Below are 19,959 nucleotides of genomic sequence, written 5' to 3' on the forward strand. Positions count from 1 at the left end.
GATTCTATTCTTAGCTACCCTAAAGCAATCCATGTGTTTACTTGTACCGCAATGACTCCCAGCAGTGTCTGAAATATCCTGCGTCTTGTTTTTCAGGCTTCTGCTTATTCCAATAGAAGCTGTGCTAGAATCATTTTCACCTCTGCCAGTGGCTACTGTTAATCTATTAGTCCTTGTATCCCCCCAAGCTAGCAGTTTTCCGACCCACCTAACACTGCCTCGGTAGCATCAGCAAATATTCTTGCACCCTTTCTATTTAAGTGTATCCCATCCCTGTAGAAGCAGTCTCTCCTGTTAACAAGTACAGTCCAGGCTGAAAAAAATTCTATCCCTTGAGCCTTGCACAATCTTTCCAGGCAGAATTGATCGACAAGGCTCTCATAGTATACTCCCTCCTATCGTGTCTGGACAGAATTGCGGACACTTTCAAATTAAACCCCAATTCACGGCTTTTTTTTCAACAGTGACCTGTGCTTTGACACGGACGCTGCTGCACAACTGAAATGATTCAACAATATTTCAATTTAAAGTAAATACCCTGTTGCCATATCTCAATTTAGTATAAATATTTGCTTCAAGTTTTTTTTTTTTTTTTTATCTTGGACTTTTTTTTCCGGCATTCTAAAAGTAAATGTTATCATGCATTTTTTAATATATTTTTTTTTTTTCAAAATATATTTGCAGATGACAAATGACATCTACGACGTAAAAAAAGGGCATTTATCGTCTTAAGACGATGAATCTTGTTAAGACGATTTATTTAGTCGCACATCTTTTCGATGAATAGGAATGCCTGATCAGGGCTCAACCAGTACAATCCTCTTCTATGGCTGTTCTAGTAACTGCACTAAAGAGGAACAATGGACACAATTCGTGCTATCTGCTACAGGGAACTGATTAAAAGTGTTCCACGATGGACCGATGCTGTCGCTAGTGCGAGAGGATGAACGATTTTATTATGGTAATTTGTTCATTAAAACTCGTGGTTTTCCAAAGGTAGTAGTGTAACAATATTTTTGTTAGGGTCTATTTTGAGCCTTCCTCCTAATAAATAAGAATCTCAAACATTAATTGGAAATCGATTTTGGCATTGCCAAATGTTTAAAGATTTCAGATATTCTTATCGGAATGGTGAATGCAAAAACCTACACTGCTGTCTTGGAGGAGTGCCTGAAACCCGTTATTAGGAATCACCAAACAGACGTCCAAAACTGCATTTTTCAACAGTACTCAGCACCTTGCCATACAGCAAAATTGGTAAGTTTTATGCAATTTAGATTTAATGAGTTTGTCTCCTTGTCTCACAAGGCTTAAAACCTACTTACACCAATGTTTTTCTCCCTTAAAATTTCGTTCCGAATTCGAGACTTTTCATTTTGATATGTCTAAGTTAATGATAAGTCCGAGAAATGTAGCGGGGATTCTTTTTTTTTTTTTTTACTTGATCACAAACACCTTTATAAATGATGTGAAGTTCAAGTGGAAAAGTTCCCGCAAGAATCATTAAGAAGCAGAGGCTAAAAGCATAAAACGATTAAGGTACTCGGTTTCACCTGAAGTTTAGTATTTGGCTTTGACCCTATCCCCACTACTTAAATTTTTCGCTATGACCACGTGCGCCTATACCGTACATGGCAATAGGGACAAAGACTTATAATATAATTGTAGCATTCTTTCGCTCAGTCCCCATTCTTGCCCAGTGATTTTTCATAAACATCCCAGTGAAATGTTTAACTTTGCATGCAACATTATTGACACGAGCATTGAAACTAAAATAATAGTCTAAATTTTAACGGTCATGTCAGTAGACTTGCAAGCAAAATTTGGGTTACATTTATTTTTGGAAGTCTTGCATGATCGAATTTCTCCTTAAAAACCGCCATTTTTTTATAGATAAAATTCTGAGTTTATTTAAAACTATCCAGTTGGTTAAAAGTAAAGTCATACTTTTAACCAAATTTTTTTGTTAAAAAAAAAAAAAAAGGCATATTAGGGCCACACGAGAATGATCTCGTCTGCCCATAGTGCAATATGTCTGTAAATTGAGTGTTCTCTAGTCGATTTTCCTGCTTTGTAGCAGAAAACCCAGAATTTCCGGGAGGAGGGGAGGGAGGACCTTGTTATCCACGCCTGAGACCGACCAACTCCGCTACGGATTTAAAAAAAGTCCATAAAAGTTTTCTAGTTTCATTTATGGGATTCAAATCCTGGCCTTTTTCACCCATTGTACGGTGGAGAGTGATTATAACTACTGTGCTACCGCAAGGACAGATAGATTGGTAAAAAAAAAACCGCTCATATTACGCCACCCGAGAACTAACTCATCTGCCTGTGTGTAATATATGTCCATAAATTGAGTGCGTTCCCTAGTCTACTTATTTATTTGAGGCACAAAAGGGGTACCGGACAGCCCTGCAGTTTAAAAATATCCTCAAATAACAAAGAAAAAAATAACAGTACAGAAAAAATTAGTTCTGAGTTGGCAGCTCACCACTTAGACACATTCTTTGAAACCACCATAATATTAGAGAAACAAGTCACAAAATTTAAGTTAGAAACCAGTGAAACAATAAGATCAATAAACATACATAGGCCAATAATAATTTCTGAGGACTGGGATCTAAAGCAAATATCCTACAAATTAAAATTTAATAACAAAACATAACCCCCCCCCCCTAAGTCTCTACTACCTGGGACGGGTAGTCACACACTCGAATTTCCGAGTGAAAACTTTCATCTCCTTTCCATCAATCCCCCAAATATTTAAGCTGTTCTAAATTTTCAAATTCCCAAACTATTAGAAAAATACGAGGGGGCAGGAATTTTTCTTCTTCTCTTCCTTCGTCTACTTAAACCCTCTCCCCAACCCCTTTTTAAATACTGTACAGTACTGCAATGGAACGTGCGGGTGCTATAAATACGGCCTTCGGCACGTATTCGCTTCCCCTCTGAAGATGTTATAAACGAAAAGCCTCCATCAAGCTTCTGGTTTTTATCTTCCTTTTATACTTCCAATTATTCGCCATGCATGGATTTAGGGTCAAAGCCTGCTTTCATTCCTTTGTCCAGTTACAAGATTCATCTATCTTTAGGCAGGTCGTTCAATACTGTTTCCATCTATTCTAATTACACCTTACCTGGATGCAGTTTTTCCTGAAAAAAATCTCAGGTAAGAGAATAAAAATATAGAGATATAATATTTATAAAATTTAAATTTTCTATAATATTTCTCAATATCCTCTATATATTATTCTAATTTGATTTGGTTTAAATTCAAACCATTGATTTAAATTCAAAATGAGGACACATCTTCTGCAAGAGAAAATCACAATAAAATTTTACGAATATTACGATTTTACGAATATTAAATATTAGCGGGCGTCGATTACACAAATTATCTGTCCAACATGTCGTGTACTTCATACATGTCCTCCGTATCTTTTCTTACTACCGAATATCATGAATAGTCAGTTATAGGTGTTCAAAGCCGCTAAGTGGATTTTTCTTATTTTTTGATTTGAAATTATTTTTTTTCTAAAACTTTTGATTTAAATTTAGTAGTATAGCATTATTTTGTGATTTTCTGATTAATCTGGTGTATTTATTCTTTACTAGGCCTTGTAATTGCATAAAAGTATCGGTAAGGGTATCAAATACAAGTTGCAACTCTGCTGAACGAGAAGTTTTTTAGCCATATTTAACCGCTTTATTGAATAATTTTTACGTCAAATTATTTTCTGTAAGTATCTTATAGACCTAGTAAGGATCGTAAGTTATTCTGAATTGAGACAGCGAGATTTGAAAGTTAATTAATACTTAAGTGTCCGTAGAATTACCGTTCGTAATTTCCGCCTTTGTCATGCTATACGTTATATACCGAACTAGATAGCGTTAGTATAGTATAGGTTATAATATTGTCAGTTGATCGGTAGAATCTATTGAACTTTGTTGTCAATTAAATTGTACTTTTAACTAAATACATATAACGACTTACATTACAAACATAATTAATTAATACATAACTGATACGGAAGTTATATAAAGGGAACTCGTAGATAATTAATACTTGACACTGAAAAATACATATACCGTTATAACTGTGTTGGGATACAAGTTTACGGTTATAATTTTGAATTGAAATTTTATTGAAATTAATAGAAATCATGACTCAGACCAGAGCAGCAAAGCAAAAGGCTCAAGCTAATGGAAGTCCTGTGGCTCAGAGCAGAGCCGGCCTGAGGGGGCTGCGAACGGTGCGAGCGCACAAGGCCCCGCGTTTCTGAAGGCCCCGCGCCGCTGATGATTTTGCAAAATAAAAATGATTTAATTTTTTTGTTTTTGTTTTAATACTGTCGCAAAATCTAGCGACATCGCCATAAAATGGCCATATTTTTAATATACATAAGAAATAAAATGTCAATAATCATGTTATTAACATTATTTGAAAGCCCGCCAAGAATTCCCCAAAGAACACGGAAAAATATATTTTCTTTCAAATATATTTAAAATATCTCTCCTTACAAATAAAAATAATAATTTATTGTAGTTTCATTTGAAATTATTGAATAAATATTCCCCACAAATACGAATATATATATATATATATATATATATATATGACAGCTGATCGTACATCGTACGTTTTTATCGCGATTCGCGAGGCTTGAAAATAAATAACATATTAATATCTATTTCGCAATATGACTAGTAGAGACAGAGATGCAGGAAGAAAGTATGTGTGGCTCTGATAAATTGAAGAAAAAAAGAAAGAGAGAAGAAATTACGGAAAAACAGAGGAACTCCCTCTCAAAATTTTTAAAAACCGAAAATGTGCAACAAACTGAAGAAACGCATAATTCAGTTACTGGAAGATCAAACTCGCGGAAATGAAATTACGCCGTGCGACATCCACGAAAACGATCCTGATCATCATAAAGCCACCTCTCGTCCTAATGAAGAGGAAAGCGATGATAAGAAAACTGTAGAACGGGAAGATAATCACGAAGCAGAGGGAAAAGTACAGACGGAGGATTTTTTGTCAGCGTCGAACAAGATGAATTATTCAGAGGACCGCAGCTTCAAGAGAATTAACAAAGCAACGAAGACGAAAATATCGATATCAATGGTCCTGGTACTTGGCCCGAAATTATAACTGATAAATTTAGAATGGCTATCGTATAAAATGGCGTGACACAAGTAAAAAACTACGATTTTCCGAAAGATAAAAATAACGGAAGTTTTTCTGAAAATTATTATTTAAGAAAATTAACGAATGGGGAACGTCAAGAACGAAGGTGGTTGGTTACTCTACTCAAAGTCATGAAATTGTAATCGCGATTACAAAGTCATGAAAGATCAAAATATCATTTACAAGCTATGTACAAATTGTTACAACTTGAAAAGAATTTGAAACTTGGAAACGCTATTGACAAAGAACATGAAAAAATAATTAAAAACGAAGCACAGCGTTTAAAATGTGTTTGTGAACGAATAGTGGCTGCAATTTTATCAGAGCATAATTTGGCGTTCAGGGGCAGTAGCGATGCTTTATATAAACCGCACAACAGTAATTTCTTAGGTCTTGTAGAATTACTTGCAAGATTTGACCCAATCATGAAACAACATTTGGTGGGTAGAATCAGCATCGCGTTCCTATTTATCTCATAGAATACAATATGAACTGATTTCTGCTTTGGCTAAAAAAGTTAGAAAGGAAATAATAAATACAGTTAAGAAAGCTAAGTATTTCACAATTTTATTAGATTGCACTCCAAGACGTAAGCCATCAAGAACAATTATCTGTTATTTTAAGATATGTTAATGTAGATAATTCTGAAAGTGATGTGAGTATACAAGAAAGATTTATTTGTTTTGAAACAGTAAAAGACTCGACAGGAAAAGGGTTATCAGCTAAAATTGAAAGCATATTAGAAAAGGAGGAATTAGATTTAGTGAACTGTCGAGGACAGGGATACGATAACGGAGCTCATATGAGAGGTTTATATAAAGGTGTGCAAGCACTTATCCTGCAAAAGAATTCCAAAGCACAGTATATGCCCTGCGGAGGTCATAATTTGAATTTAGTTCTTGGAGACATTTCAAAATCATCTTCTCTTGCAAATTCATTTTTTGGGACTTGACAAAGCATATATAATATTTTTGCAAGTTCTGTAATACGCTGCGATATATTAAAAGAGCGTGTCAAACATCTTGCTCCAAAACCACTGTCAGAAAGGAGGTGGGAATGTCGCCTCGAAAGTGTGAAATCTGTGAGATACCAAGTACCACAATTTTCTCTAGCTTTGAAATACCTTTATGAACATACCAGTGACATGAAAACGAAATCCAATCAATCGAAAATAAACTTACTTCATTTGAATTTTTATTAAGTTTGGTCATTTGGTATGACATACTGAAGTAAATATTGTGAGCAAGATAATTCAAATATAGATATCGGTACTGCAAATTCACATTTAAAAGGCCTTTTAAATTTTTTTGAACAGTATCATGAATCGGGATTCAAATCTTCTTTAATAAATGCAAAGGAAATAGCTGAAGAATTACAAGTGACATCTGAATTTAAGAATCAAAGAACTGGACGAAAAACAAAGCAAATTTGTTATGAAGGAACCGATCAGCCTATTTCATCAGGCGAAGAATATTTCATAATTCAATATTTTCTAGTCATAATCGATAGTGCGATTATTTCTTTTAAGAAAAGATTCGAAATTTATCACGAACATGAGACATCATATGGCTTTTTATATAATTCGGATAATATTCAAAAACCGACTGAAAACGATCTTCTTAAATGTTGCAAAGACTTAAATGCGACCTTACAAGACGATATTGATTGCATTGATTTATTTAATGAAATCAAAATTTGTCGTCTAGTTTTGCTTCCAGGATCACAATATTACAATATTTACTGAAAAATAATTTATTTGAATTGTATCCAAATTTTGTTACTGTTCTGAAAAATATATTAACCTTACCAATTACCGTCGCATCTGCAGAAAGATCTTTCTCAAGATTGAAAATAATAAAAAATTACTTGAGATCTAGCATTAGTCAAGAACGATTTACTTCCTTAGCTATTTTATCTATCGAATCTGAAATAGCCAAAAAACTAAATTATGATGATATTATCAACGAATTTGCTATAAAACATGTAAGAAAATGAAACAAAAATCACATATTGTGACCTTATTCGATTAAGTCGCATACCAAATTGTATTTTATAAGTATATGAAGCAATTATTTTTCTTATTTGATTTATTCAAGTTTTTTTGTGATTGAAATGTTAATTTTATTAAAATAATTTAATATTTATCATTTTCATGTAATCCTTACTAAACCAATTTGTGCAATGTAATAAATATTAAAATGCAATAAATTATTTTGTTGTACGAAATTTGTATCAAGGCCCCGCAAGTCAACTTTGCACCGGACCCCGCTTTTGTTCGGGCCGGCTCTGGCTCAGAGTAGAACTGAGGGGGCAGTTGCCTCCTGAATCACAGCCTTTTAAAATGCACTGATTGCATGATGTTTGTGGAGCATTCGGGTACGGGACATGATATTGCCATGGGGGATGTCTTTGTGTGCGCGCGATGCATGGAGTGTATCGAAATCAGGCAACAACTAAGCGTTGTTATAGGCCTATATGAGAGCTTGAAGGACAGGATGGATGCCCTCGAAGGAACTAAACTGAGGGCCCATCAAGCTCTCAGCTGCCCACATCAACGCCAGAGCTTGCACTTGGTCATCACGCAACACAGCGGCAACCCCCAAACCAGAATGCGCTGGTCCCACAGAAATTAGTAGTTGTTGGTGACTCTATTGTCAGGGAAACGGGGAACATGATTTGTAAAAAGGAAAGGTGGAACAGGACCAGGGTATGTCTGCCAGGAGCAAAGTTTGATGATGTTGTAGAGCGGATATCATTTTATATATTTTAAGGGCACAAAAGGTGATATAGTTGTACACGTCGGCACTAATGATATCAAGAGTAGGAGACCGGCAGAATTACTAAACAAGTACAGGTCACTGTTGAAAAAAAGCCGTGATGTAGGGTTGAAATTGAAAGTGTCTGTAATTCTGCCCAGACACGATAGGAGGGCGTATATGATGAGAGCCTTGTCGATCAATTCGGCCCTGGAGGGATTGTGCAAGGCTCAAGGGGTAGAATTTTTTTTTTCAGCCTGGACTGTACTTCTTAACAGGAGAGTCTGCGATCCAGGGATAGGATACAGTTAAATAGAAAGAGTGCAAGAATATTTGCTGATGCTATCGAGGCAGTGTTAGGTGGGTCGGAAAACTGCTAGCTTGCGGGGAGGAGACAAAGACTAATAGATTAACAGTAGCCACTGGCAGAGGTGAAAGAGATTCTTGCACTGCTTCTATTGGAATGAAGAGAAGCCTGAAAAACAAGATGCAGGGTTTTTCAGAGACTGCTGGGAGTCATTGCGGTACCAGCTACCCTAACACATGGGTTGTGTTAGGGTAGCTAAGAATAGAAACTGGTGCATATATACTTGCGTGTACACCAATGCTAGGAGTGTAGTAAATGAATTTGATGTATTGCTCAAAACATCAAAGGCAGATATTGTTGGGATATCAGAGACGTGGTGTCACACAGATATAAGGAATGCAGAACTGGAATTTGGGGGAGTACAACGTCTACAGAAAGGTGGACAGGAAGGGAGGAGGGGTTATGCTATTAGTTAAGAAACACATAAAATCCAAGGAAGTGAAGCCAGTCGACATCGCAGGACAGTGCAGTGTCGAGTCAGTTTGGTGTGCATAAGCATTGGGAGATCAAAATTGAGAGTAAGAGTGTGCTATAGGACTAATGACTCTGATGAGTATAATAAGAAACTGTACAGGGAAATAGAGTGGGCCAGTAAATCAGAGAGTCTTATAATGGGGGATTTTAATTTCCCAGATATTGACTGGAATTTGTGGGATGGTCACTCACACACTAGCAAGGCTTTCGCAGATTTATTGGATGATTGTTTTCTACATCAGCATGTTCGGGAGGCAACTAGAGGGAGTAATACTCTTGATTTGATTATCAGTAGTGATTCTTCATGCATTAAGGATCTGCAGAAAAATGAACCACTAGGTGGAAGTGATCACAGTGTGCTGAAGTGGGATTTACTCAAAGAGGTAACTACCATTAGGGGTAAAGGGAAGGGTTATTGCTTTCGTAAAGGCGACTACGATGGACTGAGACAGTATTTAAATTCTATACAGTGGGACCAACTGATGATGTTACCAACAGCAAATTCAAAATGGGAAGCATTCAAAAAACTTATTTTGGAAGCTACTAGACTTTACATACCAAATAAGAAATATTGTTCAAGGTTTAGGCCTAAATGGATGCGAGATGAACTAATGAGACATATGGCAGATAACAAAAATGCACGGGATACATGCAAATTAACACGTGACACAGAAGCCTATGATAGATACAAGTTGATCTGTAACCAAGTTACAAAGGAGGTTAGGTAGGCGAAGGCAGATTACGAGAAATCTTTGGCAAGGGATGCAAAGAAAAACAGCAAAGAGTTCTTTACTTATGTAAACTCTAGAAGGAAGGGGATGAATCAGATTGGTCCACTTGATATTGATGGGTCAACCTGTTGATGATCCTGCTCAGGTAGCTAACAAACTAAATGAATATTTTGCATCGACATTCACACATGAGTTATTCAGCGAGGGAAATGCCAGAGGTGTATTCAACTCTGGTATTAAGCTAGAGGGTCTTGTAATAACTGAGAGTAAAGTGGAGGAGAAATTGTTGAAGATAAAGACAAGAAAGGCACCTGGGGTGGATGGGATCTATCCAGTTATATTAAAGGAGGCAGCAAAGGAATTAAGCAAAACCATAGCCATAATTATGAGAGCTTGCTTGGACTCAGGGGAGGTACCACACACTGGGAAAGTGCAAATGTGACCCCAATTCACAAAGGAGGATCAAAGGCTGACACAATTAATGATAGACCTGTGAGTTTAACTTCTGGTATTGGTATCAGTAGTGGCAAATGATGCAAAGAAGCAAGGTTATTTGCCTAAAAAAAAAAAATTGAAAAAAACTGCCATATCAACTGTTCATCCCTCTAATAATTTGTCTAGTTATTCCTTAAAAGTTCTTCAAATTTTCACATCAGAAGGGAGTTTGTTCCAACAATCAACTAACCGATCTTTGAAAGTAAATATCCGCACATCTATGTCTTAGCCCTCCCTTAATTTTAAATGTATGCTCCCTCATGTTTGTCACTTGAGCAAGTAAATTTATTCAAAGCCTTAAACACTTCAATCAGATCTCCTCATAGGCAATCTAAAAACCTCCTCTGGAAACCTTGTAGATTCCTAGTTTCCAGACGCTGAAAGTTGAAAACTGGTCCTTCTTATTCAGAAATCTTACTACTAATCACGCCACCCACGTTTTTATTTTTTCCTTATAATTCCAAATTCAGATAACTTTATTTACTGGTAAAATCTTCCAAAAAAACCAGATCACACAGCCACTCTGTATCTTGTAGCTGCCGATAATCATCTCCCATTCGATCAACAATTTTTTTAATTTCATTCAACAAATTTCGAAATCTCTGTAGAAACTTACTGCGACTCAGCCACCTCACATCTGTATGTAATATCAGATCTGGTTCATTTTTATCGAGTTTCATTTTGAACAGTCTCCTTTGAAGAGATTGTCCTCTGATGGAATTCACGATTTTGAAAGGTATGTCCATAACACTTTTAGTATTTAATCTTTTGCTGGTTAACACTTGTTGGTGGATGATACAGTGATAACTCAAAAAATCTGGGAATTTGTCATCCTTTTGGCACGATGCGATGAACCCATTAAGATGCCCCGTCATTGCTTTTGCTCCATCTGTTGTTATTGATACGAGCTTAAATAGTGGTAATTTAATTTTTTTTAATAAAATTTTTTAATGCTTTAAATATACAAGACATCTAGTTCTTTCTTCTAGTGGAAGAATCATCGAAAACCATACAAATAAAAACGAGCAATTGTGTTGTATCACTGACGTTTGTAGATTCATACATTTGTAAAGAAAAGGACACTCAATTTGCAATATGAGCACGCAATTGTTCGCTCTCATTTTTTTCGATGCGTCGCATCGCAGTAGTTCAAGATAATTGCAGATGGGCTTGGCACACCCAGGATCCTGAGCCGGATATCATCATTCTTCTCTTTCTTGTGATTCCCCTCGCAGGGTAATTCAGAATTTTTTTTTTTGGCTGGTGCAGCATAAGCCTCAGTCTTCCTTGCACCATATAGCTAATAATAATCTTGAAAAGCACTTTTAATTCCATTTTTGTTCTTAAAATTTTCAAAAAGAGAATCTGTTATTTCTAAAAATGTGAAAATGCGTCTTTGTTGAATTGAACATCACAAAATGGTTTGCATTTTTTTGCAAGAAGATGACTCACTTTAAATGATGCTACAATTACTGCTTTAGATTGTAAATTAGGTGTCAAAAGAAATTTTGTTGTGCGAATAATGTGGATTTAAGTTTTTTAAATTTATTTTTTCTAAGGTTATTATTAAGCGGAAAATCTGGTTAGTATTTATCATGCTTTTCTAATGTCCTTTTTTGTGTATAGCCACGGAAGCATTGCAAACAACATTTGTCTTTTATCATTACAAAAAAGTATTCTTGTTCCCACTCTTGATGAAAACAATCGTTTTACTGTTTTTCGTAGTATTCATTTTAAGCCAAATATTATTAAAGTAATGTATAAGTACTGTCCAATTATTAATATTAAGTAAGCTAAATAAGAATTCGACACATACACTATGCTCTCCACAACGTAACTGCTGGAATTTTCACTAGACAAGCGCAGCGACAAGACGGATTTGCAATACACGTATTAATACGTTTATTGCAAATGTGCCCCACTTATTAATAATAATATTTAGATTTTGAATAATCTATTTTTTATATATATATTTAAAATTCGTAGTGATCGACTTGTTGGCCACCAGGGTTGGCCAACAAGTCGATCGCGATTCTTATTTAAATACTTAATGTTTGGTGCACCTTGAGAAGGCAAAATTTCGAAACTCCCCACACTAAGATTAAAAGTTACACCTATGATTGAAATTTCAGAGGATGAGCGACGAATCAGAGGAAGTTGACACCACGAAGTCCAGTGTATTGACATTATGCAATCCTATGAAAAATGTGGTTACTATTGAAAATATTTTTGTTAAATATTTTTGCAAACCTGCCCACCTGACTTTCAAATAGCATTTCAGCCAATCATTATTATTATATGTTTTTGTACATTAAAAATACATTTATGTACATTTGTATAGATAGAAATACGGTACCTTACAGTAGAGGTCCATTTATCAATTATTTCTTATCGCGAAGCGCCCTCAGCCAACCGTATTGTAAAGTTTAATATTCAAGGCCATAGATACCACAGCTGATAAACATGTTGCCGAGAACGATTCTCATGCTTAACTGGAAATGAATTGTATATTCTTTTCAAGGTTTCAGCAGTAATAATGCCTCAGAACTGCTTTGAAAATATCACGAAAGACATCCCCGACATAGAAGTAAGTTTATTTAAAATTTCTGTAATGAAAATCACGGTTGTTGTATCTTGTTATTAATAACCGGCTTTTAGAGATATACGAACATTTGGCAGCTTAATTGAACTGGGTCATTATTAACTATTCATACGAACTGGGATTTTTACTGGTTATGTCTTACGTGCTACAAAAACGCATGCAATTATATAATATCAAAAATAGGGAAGAAAATATGTTTCTTGGAGCATCAGGTTGTGTTTAATCAACAATATTTCTAAAAAGTAAGTGCAATTTACTGATACTTCCATAATAAAAACGAAATAATATATATGTACTTATCTAAAACAACGGTACTTTAGCGTTTGTTAAATTATATTCTTGGAGTTAAAAACACAATAACAGTCACCACCCCAAATAGTAATTGCCATTAACCTGAGCAGAATATTACTAGCCTTGCGACAGTAGGGGGGCTATAGCCCTCGGGCGCCTCCGTACCCAGGTGGGCAGGAGCAGCCGTGCGAAGCACACGCTTCTTGATTAGACCGGGGTTCGAGCCCGTGACCACCAAATACGGAGGATGCGGAAAGGTCAGGAAATGACCACCGCATATCCCCGGAGCAATATGGTCTTAGTTGCTAATGCTCCTAAAAACCAAATAACAAACAACAATATAGCCCTGGGGTAGGCGGACGCAGAACGCAACTTTCGATATTGAGTCCCTCACAAGAAGTACACAGACCATTCATAAATTGAAGGAATAGTATATTGTTCGCCGAAAACAGTTACAATGCAGCTAAAATCTCCTCTGTATCAGAGTACAGAAAGAGGTGTTTTTTATTATTTTTTTTTTAAATATTATTATTTTTTTTATCTCTAAGAATTTCTACTCCACCAACACTCGAGAATTACTGTACTATAGGGACACATAATCTTCTAAGTCGGATAGGACTAGTTAGACAAAATTTTAATTTTATTCAATTATTTTTCTCAATGACTATCACAGCTACACCAGGACATTACAGTTGGGGTCCTACAAGGTGGGGTCCTATCTGATTTCTTGTTCTCTGTTGTTCTTTGCTGTAAGATCCAAATCTTATATAAAGTTGGTATTATGTTTATGGTCGTTGAGGTTGTCGCAGACATTCTCTCAGATATGCCACACAAAGCTGTACTTGCTAGCTGGGAGTCTAAAACGCTAATGGAACTGATATTCGGGTGACATTCAAGTCAAATGGACCCACTGCGAAGTCCGGTCGGTCTGTGACAGCCAAATCCTCTGCTTGCACCTTCACGATGGTTGGACAGTTAGTAATCCTGGGTATAACCCCCATGCGCCATGGGTGACCACACAGGTGTGAACCAACGTAAGCAGGGGTCGAGGTGTGGTGCTCCACCATATGGAGGAATGCCACCCCTCTGTGTTACCAGGCAATACTAGGTGGTAGATGACTCTCATCAACCGGTGCAATACCACAACTTTGCTTATTGGCTTGAAGAGGTGGAACCCATGTTTAGTTTGTTATTTGGTTTTTAGGGGCATTAGCAACTAAGGCCATATTGCTCCGGGATATGCGGTGGTCATTCTCTGACCTTTCCGCATCCTCCGTATTTGGTGGTGACGGGCTCGAATCCCGGTCTAATCAAGAAGCGTGTGCTACGCACTGCTGCTCCTTCCCACCTGGCTACGGAGGCGCCCCATGTTTAGTCTACAGAGCCAAGTTCCGGTCGAACTTTTCCCCCATCTCTTCCATCATGATGGAAGAGACTGATGACTTTTGAGGTTATGATGGACATCATGGTGAGATCTAAACTTCCTTACATTTCGAGGGTACAGCTCTAAAACTGTGTTTGCAGGGCGACCCCTCTAGAAGGCTTCTGAATCAGCTAGTGTATAATCTTGTTACCTCTACTCTGCCAGATAGTGACTGTAGGGAATCCGAGTAGTGTGTGTGGCCGGGGCGGGGCACTGTCGAGGCCACGTTATGTCAAGGATCTAGGTATATTCTTACCATGTGTACGCCATATCCAAAAATTTCATTACTTCATACAGCATGTCCTTCCCACTTTTCTTACTATTGAATACACCATGAAATGTCAAACTAATAGAGTAAGCTTATCTGCGAAAAGATCTAAACCTCCCAAACACTTTCTAATTCATTTCACAAATATACGTGGTCTCAGTTCTAATTTCAACAATATCCATTTCCACTTGCAGTCTGCCAAACCCCATGTACTTTTTCTGAGAGAATCTCAGTTATCGGTTGATTCAACTACTGTTCATCTCAGTTGCCCAAATTATTGGCTGTATGATTCCTGTCGTCTCAAAGGTGGTACTTTGAGGAGCCATCGGCAGAGGTATGCTCAAGAGTAGCCTAATAAGTTACATGAAGGCAGTTTAAAAATTGTAGCACTAAAACTTAAAAATCTCACTATATATATTAAAGAAGAGAAGATGGCTATAGTTTCTATGTACTAAAAGTATTTTATCTCAGCTTTTGCTGAAAACGAAAATCATGCGAAGCAGCAAGATACAGCAATAAAAAAAAGTCTAACTGTATTGCTGCTGCTGCTCTAGAATTCCAAAAATACAGATGTATATAACTGTCAGCCACAAAATTTGGAGATTACAAGAAAATTCAGTTGACGGCTGAGAAAAACTGTTATAATAGAAATAGCTATATTGAAGAAATATATCAATAGCGTTATTTTAAGCTGAATTTTTGAAAATCGTTCAGAGAAAAATAGTCAACTGTCAACCACAAAAAATACATCCAACCACTCACCAAAAATGCATGGGTGCACCATATTTCACAAAGGGGAATGGCCAACAAACACATGAAAAACGAATAATCTAAGAGATACTTATCAAAGCTACACCCAATGCAAGGGCAAGCCCACCATATGTTTAGTATTCCAGCAGGATAAATACGCCCTGCCACTTTGCCAGTATTGACCAAGAGTGGTATGCCAAACATGAAAGCGACTTTCAAATGCTGCTTTAGTCGCCAAATTCTCCGGATATGAATCGCATAAAACGTCTTTGGAATTACGTGTATCGACAGATCCGGCGTTTTGATCTTCCATCAGACTAACGCAGATCTACGGAACGCAGTCCTGGCGACATAGTACGGCATACCTCCTGCAAAGTTCAGAGGCCATGTAAGAGGTTGTCTGCGCGTGTAGCACAGTGGTATCGTCACCATCCTCCCCACACCGGGTGGAAAAGACCCGGGTTCGAATTCCATCGATGACGCGAGGAATTTTAATGGGAAATTTTGAATCCGTGGCTTATTTAGTCGGTCTCAGGAGTAGATAGCAAGGTTTCCCCCCCAGAAACCGGTTTATCGTCCAGCAAAACAGACAAATCGACCATAGAATACACGCAATTAACAGACATAAGACACACAGCACGGAAGATGAATTTCATTATTTTGGGTGACCTAAAAATAATTTTTTTTTTTTTCGCCAGGTAAGAGGAGGAGGACACAGCCACTGTTATGCAGATGATCATAATATTTTGACTTGATATGTAAAGTCATGCTGGAAAAATGGAGCTGTGCTTCGGGTCATTGTTTTATTGTATTGTAAAATTTCTTCCACAAAGTCGAAATCTACAGGATATTGCATTATATTCAAGAATGTTTTTTTTTATTGCATTCTTTTCTTAAAATGTCTTCAATTGTGATGATGATTCTCCAGAAGAACAGAAACAACTCCCAGATCATGATGGAACCACCACCGTGCTTGAGTGTAGGCACTAAATGTGGCACCATTTTTGATTCAGTTTGTTGTCTCATAAACTCTACGCTTGGATCTCAAGTGTTGAGAAGCGGACCCCAGGGTTCCCCCAATTAGCCGTCTATGCTTGGATCCAAAAAAATTTCAAATTTGGATTCATCCGTCCACAGTACATTTTTCCACTCCACTCTCCAATGATGACGGCTCATAGCCAAGCCAAACGATTCTTTCGATTTTCCGGTATTAATGAAGATTTTCGGACCGTATACAACTTTGAAGTCCTACTCGTTAAAGACGAAGTTTTATAATAGATGTAGACAGGGGAGTTTCCCTGTTCCTATTGAACTCAGCTCGGATTTCAGTTGCAGATTACCTTAAGTAGTCGATTACGTTTAGGAATCAGTGTTATGGTCTTATTTTGTGCTTCTGTTTTTACATGCGGTTGTCCAGATCGTGGTCTGTCCTTAAAATTGCTACTCTCATTGAATGGCAGTTTGTACTGCTCAAAATGAAACACCTGCCAATACTTCTCATTGAATAACTTTCTTTATATAGAATTATAGCAGCTCTTCTTTTTTTTTTTTTTTTTTTTTCAAAACTCAGTTCCTTATTTCTTACCGTGTTTATCAAGAAACACACAAAACTTACAAAAAACGACGGATGTTGGATTTTATAAATTACAGTTCTTATTCTTCGACTTATATTATTGCAGAACACTCCAGAATCATCTTCTATAACATTGAAACGATACTCCCACTTTCTAGAATATACTACAAACATCTACGGTGTACTATGACATTTAGGAATATTCTACAAAGTTTTACCACATCCAGAAATCTACGACATTCAGGAGTTTTCTCGAATATTCTGAAAAATTTCTTAAATATTATTAAAATATATACAAATATATATATATATATATATTTTTATGTAAACCCCAAACACGCGAGGTATTAGAACCTATAGTACTTAGTACCACGCTTGGGTTGGATATTGAGAAGACGAAAGAAGATATTTGTTGACATTGGACTTGAACTTCTGTAGACTGTAATTTTCAGGAAATACGTATGAAGGCAGGTTGTTCCAGAAAACGGCAGTTGAATGAATAAACGAGGAAAATGAAAAGTTGGTTCTGTGAGTTTGAAGTTGGACAGTAAATGGATGTTGGCTGGTGGCAGCACGGGTTCGGACTGTTTTGAAAGAGAGCGGGAATTAAAGAAGCCAATTCAGAAGAACAGTGCCCAGGGAAATATTTGTAGAAGAGGCATGCAGCAGAAAGAGTACGTCTATGAGACAGCGAGTGAAGAGACTCTGTTAGAGATGAATCATTAATTAATCTAACTGCCCTCTTCTGAATGAAATCAAGAGGCCTAAGCGAGGTTTTAGGGGCACCACCCCAGATGTGGGAACAATATTCCATAGCAGGGCGGATTTGCGATTTATACAGAGTGAGCAGCTGTTTGGAAAAAAAGTAACACGGAGAGCGAAAGGAAAAACCAAGTTTTTTAGATGCAGAGGAAGCAATATTTGTAATGTGCTTGTACCAAGAAAGAGAGAGATTAGAAGTCAGGGTAATCCCCAAAAGAGATGTATCATTTTGCCTAGAAATCGGAGTGTCACTAAAGATAAGCATAGGAGCAGAAGAATCCATTTTGCGAGATATAAGACAAGACTGAGTTTTAGAAGGGTTGAAATCAACTAAGTTGTCTTTGCCCCACTGGAGAAATACCTGAGGATCGACATTTAAGGAATTGGCAGCAGATTTTCGAGAAGTTGAAGCTGATTGAGCAGGACAAGGTTTCTCAAAATGGAAAGTGGAATACAATGTGCTACCATTGGCAAAACTATGGATAGGATTTCCTGTCAATGGAAGAAGGTCATTAATATACAAGAGGAAAAGAGTGGGAGAAAGAACTGAATCTTGGGGTACACCGGCATTAGTGGAGAAGTTAGAAGACAGAGAGCCATCTACCATCACCCTCAATGAGCGATCAGAGAGAAAACTGGATAACCAATTACTAAAAACAGTTGGCAAACCATAAGATGGAAGCTTGTTTAGAAGACCTTTATGCCAAACACGATCGAAAGCCTTTGAGATATCAAGAACAACTACTTGTGCTTCACCGAACCTTTCCATTGAATTAGTCCATAAATGGGTAACATAAGCCAGAATATCACCAGTGCATTGACACTGACGGAATCCATACTGGCGATCATTGATCAGACGGAAGGTTTCTAGGTACTTTAAGAGTTGGCGGTTAATTTATTTCTCTATTACTTTAGAAAGAGTAGAAGTAATTGCAATGGGACGATAATTGGATGGGAGGGATTTGTCACCCTTTTTAGGAACTGGCTGGATATGAGCAATTTTTCCAAGCAGAAGAAAAAACACCTATGGAATAAGAAAGTGAAAAAAGGCGGCAAAGAATAGGAGTAAGTTCCCATTTTGCATTCTTCTAATGCCAAACAACACGAGGTTGGGAATAGCCATAAGATAAAGGTTCCATTGGAGAAGAGACAATCACCAAGTTGTGATCTGAAGTGCCTAAAGGACCTCTCACTTCGCCCGTGTACTTAGAAGGGTTGTTTGTGAGAAAAAGATCAAGCGTATTGGCTGTATGATTAGGATTGTCCGGTATTCTTGTAGGTAAACGAACAATCTATGCAAGGTCATTAGTAATTGCAAAAGCCTCAGCATCTCGACCAGCTGGGTCGGTGTGACTAGAAAACGGAAGCCAGCTGGAGATGTGAACATTAAAATCACCAAGGAAAATTACCTTACTGTTCGGAAAGTTGGACTGGAGAAAGTCAAGTTGCAAAGAGAGGAAGTCAAAGAGCTCCAAGTGATTAGTGGAGTTGGGAGAACGGTAAAGACAACTGATGAATTTGACACAATGCGGTAGAGAGATTTTAAGCCAGAGAAAATCAAAGAGAAGAGATTCCAATTTGCCAAGTCTCTTAGAGGGAATATCAGAACGGACATATGTACAAGTACCACCTTTGAGGCAAAAGGAATCATACAGCGAATAATTTGGGTATCTGAGATGAGCAGTAGTTGAATCGACCGATAACTGAGATTCTCTCAGAAAAAGTACATGGGGTTTGGCAGACTGCAAGTGGAAATGGATATTGTTGAGATTAGAATTGAGACTACGTATATTTGTGAAATGAATTAGGAAGTTCTTGGGAGGTTTAGATCTTTTCACAGATAAGCTTGCTCTATTAGTTTGACAATTCATGGTCTCTTCAATAGTAAGAAAAAGTGTGTGGTACATGCTGTATGAAATAATGAAATTTGTGGATATGGTGTACACACGGTAAGAATATACCCAGTTCCTTGACATAACGTGGCCACGACAATGCTCCCCGCATACACACTACTTGGACTCCCTCCAGTCACTATCTGGCAGAGTAGGCGTATCAAGATTATACACTAGCTGATCCGGAAGCCTCCTAGAGAGTTACCAATAGATTCGGTCCGGTGTACTAACTAGCGGCCGGCCTGCGATCACCGTTTTAGAGCTGTACCCTCGAAATGTAAGGAACATTGGATCTCGCCACGATGTTCATCATAATCTCAAAAGTCATCAATCATACTGCATGATGGAAGAGATAGGGAAGGGTTGACCGGAACTTAGCTCTAGAGA

At 37.3% G+C, this 19,959-nt stretch overlaps 1 protein-coding gene across 1 annotated transcript in view; it reads left to right on the forward strand.

Annotated features, from left to right (window-relative positions):
- Positions 1-19,959, forward strand: part of su(r) (dihydropyrimidine dehydrogenase su(r)) — a 466,373-nt gene that overhangs the window by 83,474 nt on the left and 362,940 nt on the right. The window contains exon 4 of the mRNA XM_090382920.1: positions 12,533-12,598. Within this exon, the coding sequence (XP_090239046.1) occupies positions 12,533-12,598 (66 nt within the window). The remainder of the gene's footprint in view (positions 1-12,532; positions 12,599-19,959) is intronic.

Source organism: Mastigoproctus giganteus, chromosome 10, assembly GCF_048544385.1.
Source record: "Mastigoproctus giganteus isolate SK-2022 chromosome 10, ASM4854438v1, whole genome shotgun sequence".
Taxonomy (NCBI): domain Eukaryota; kingdom Metazoa; phylum Arthropoda; class Arachnida; order Uropygi; family Thelyphonidae; genus Mastigoproctus; species Mastigoproctus giganteus.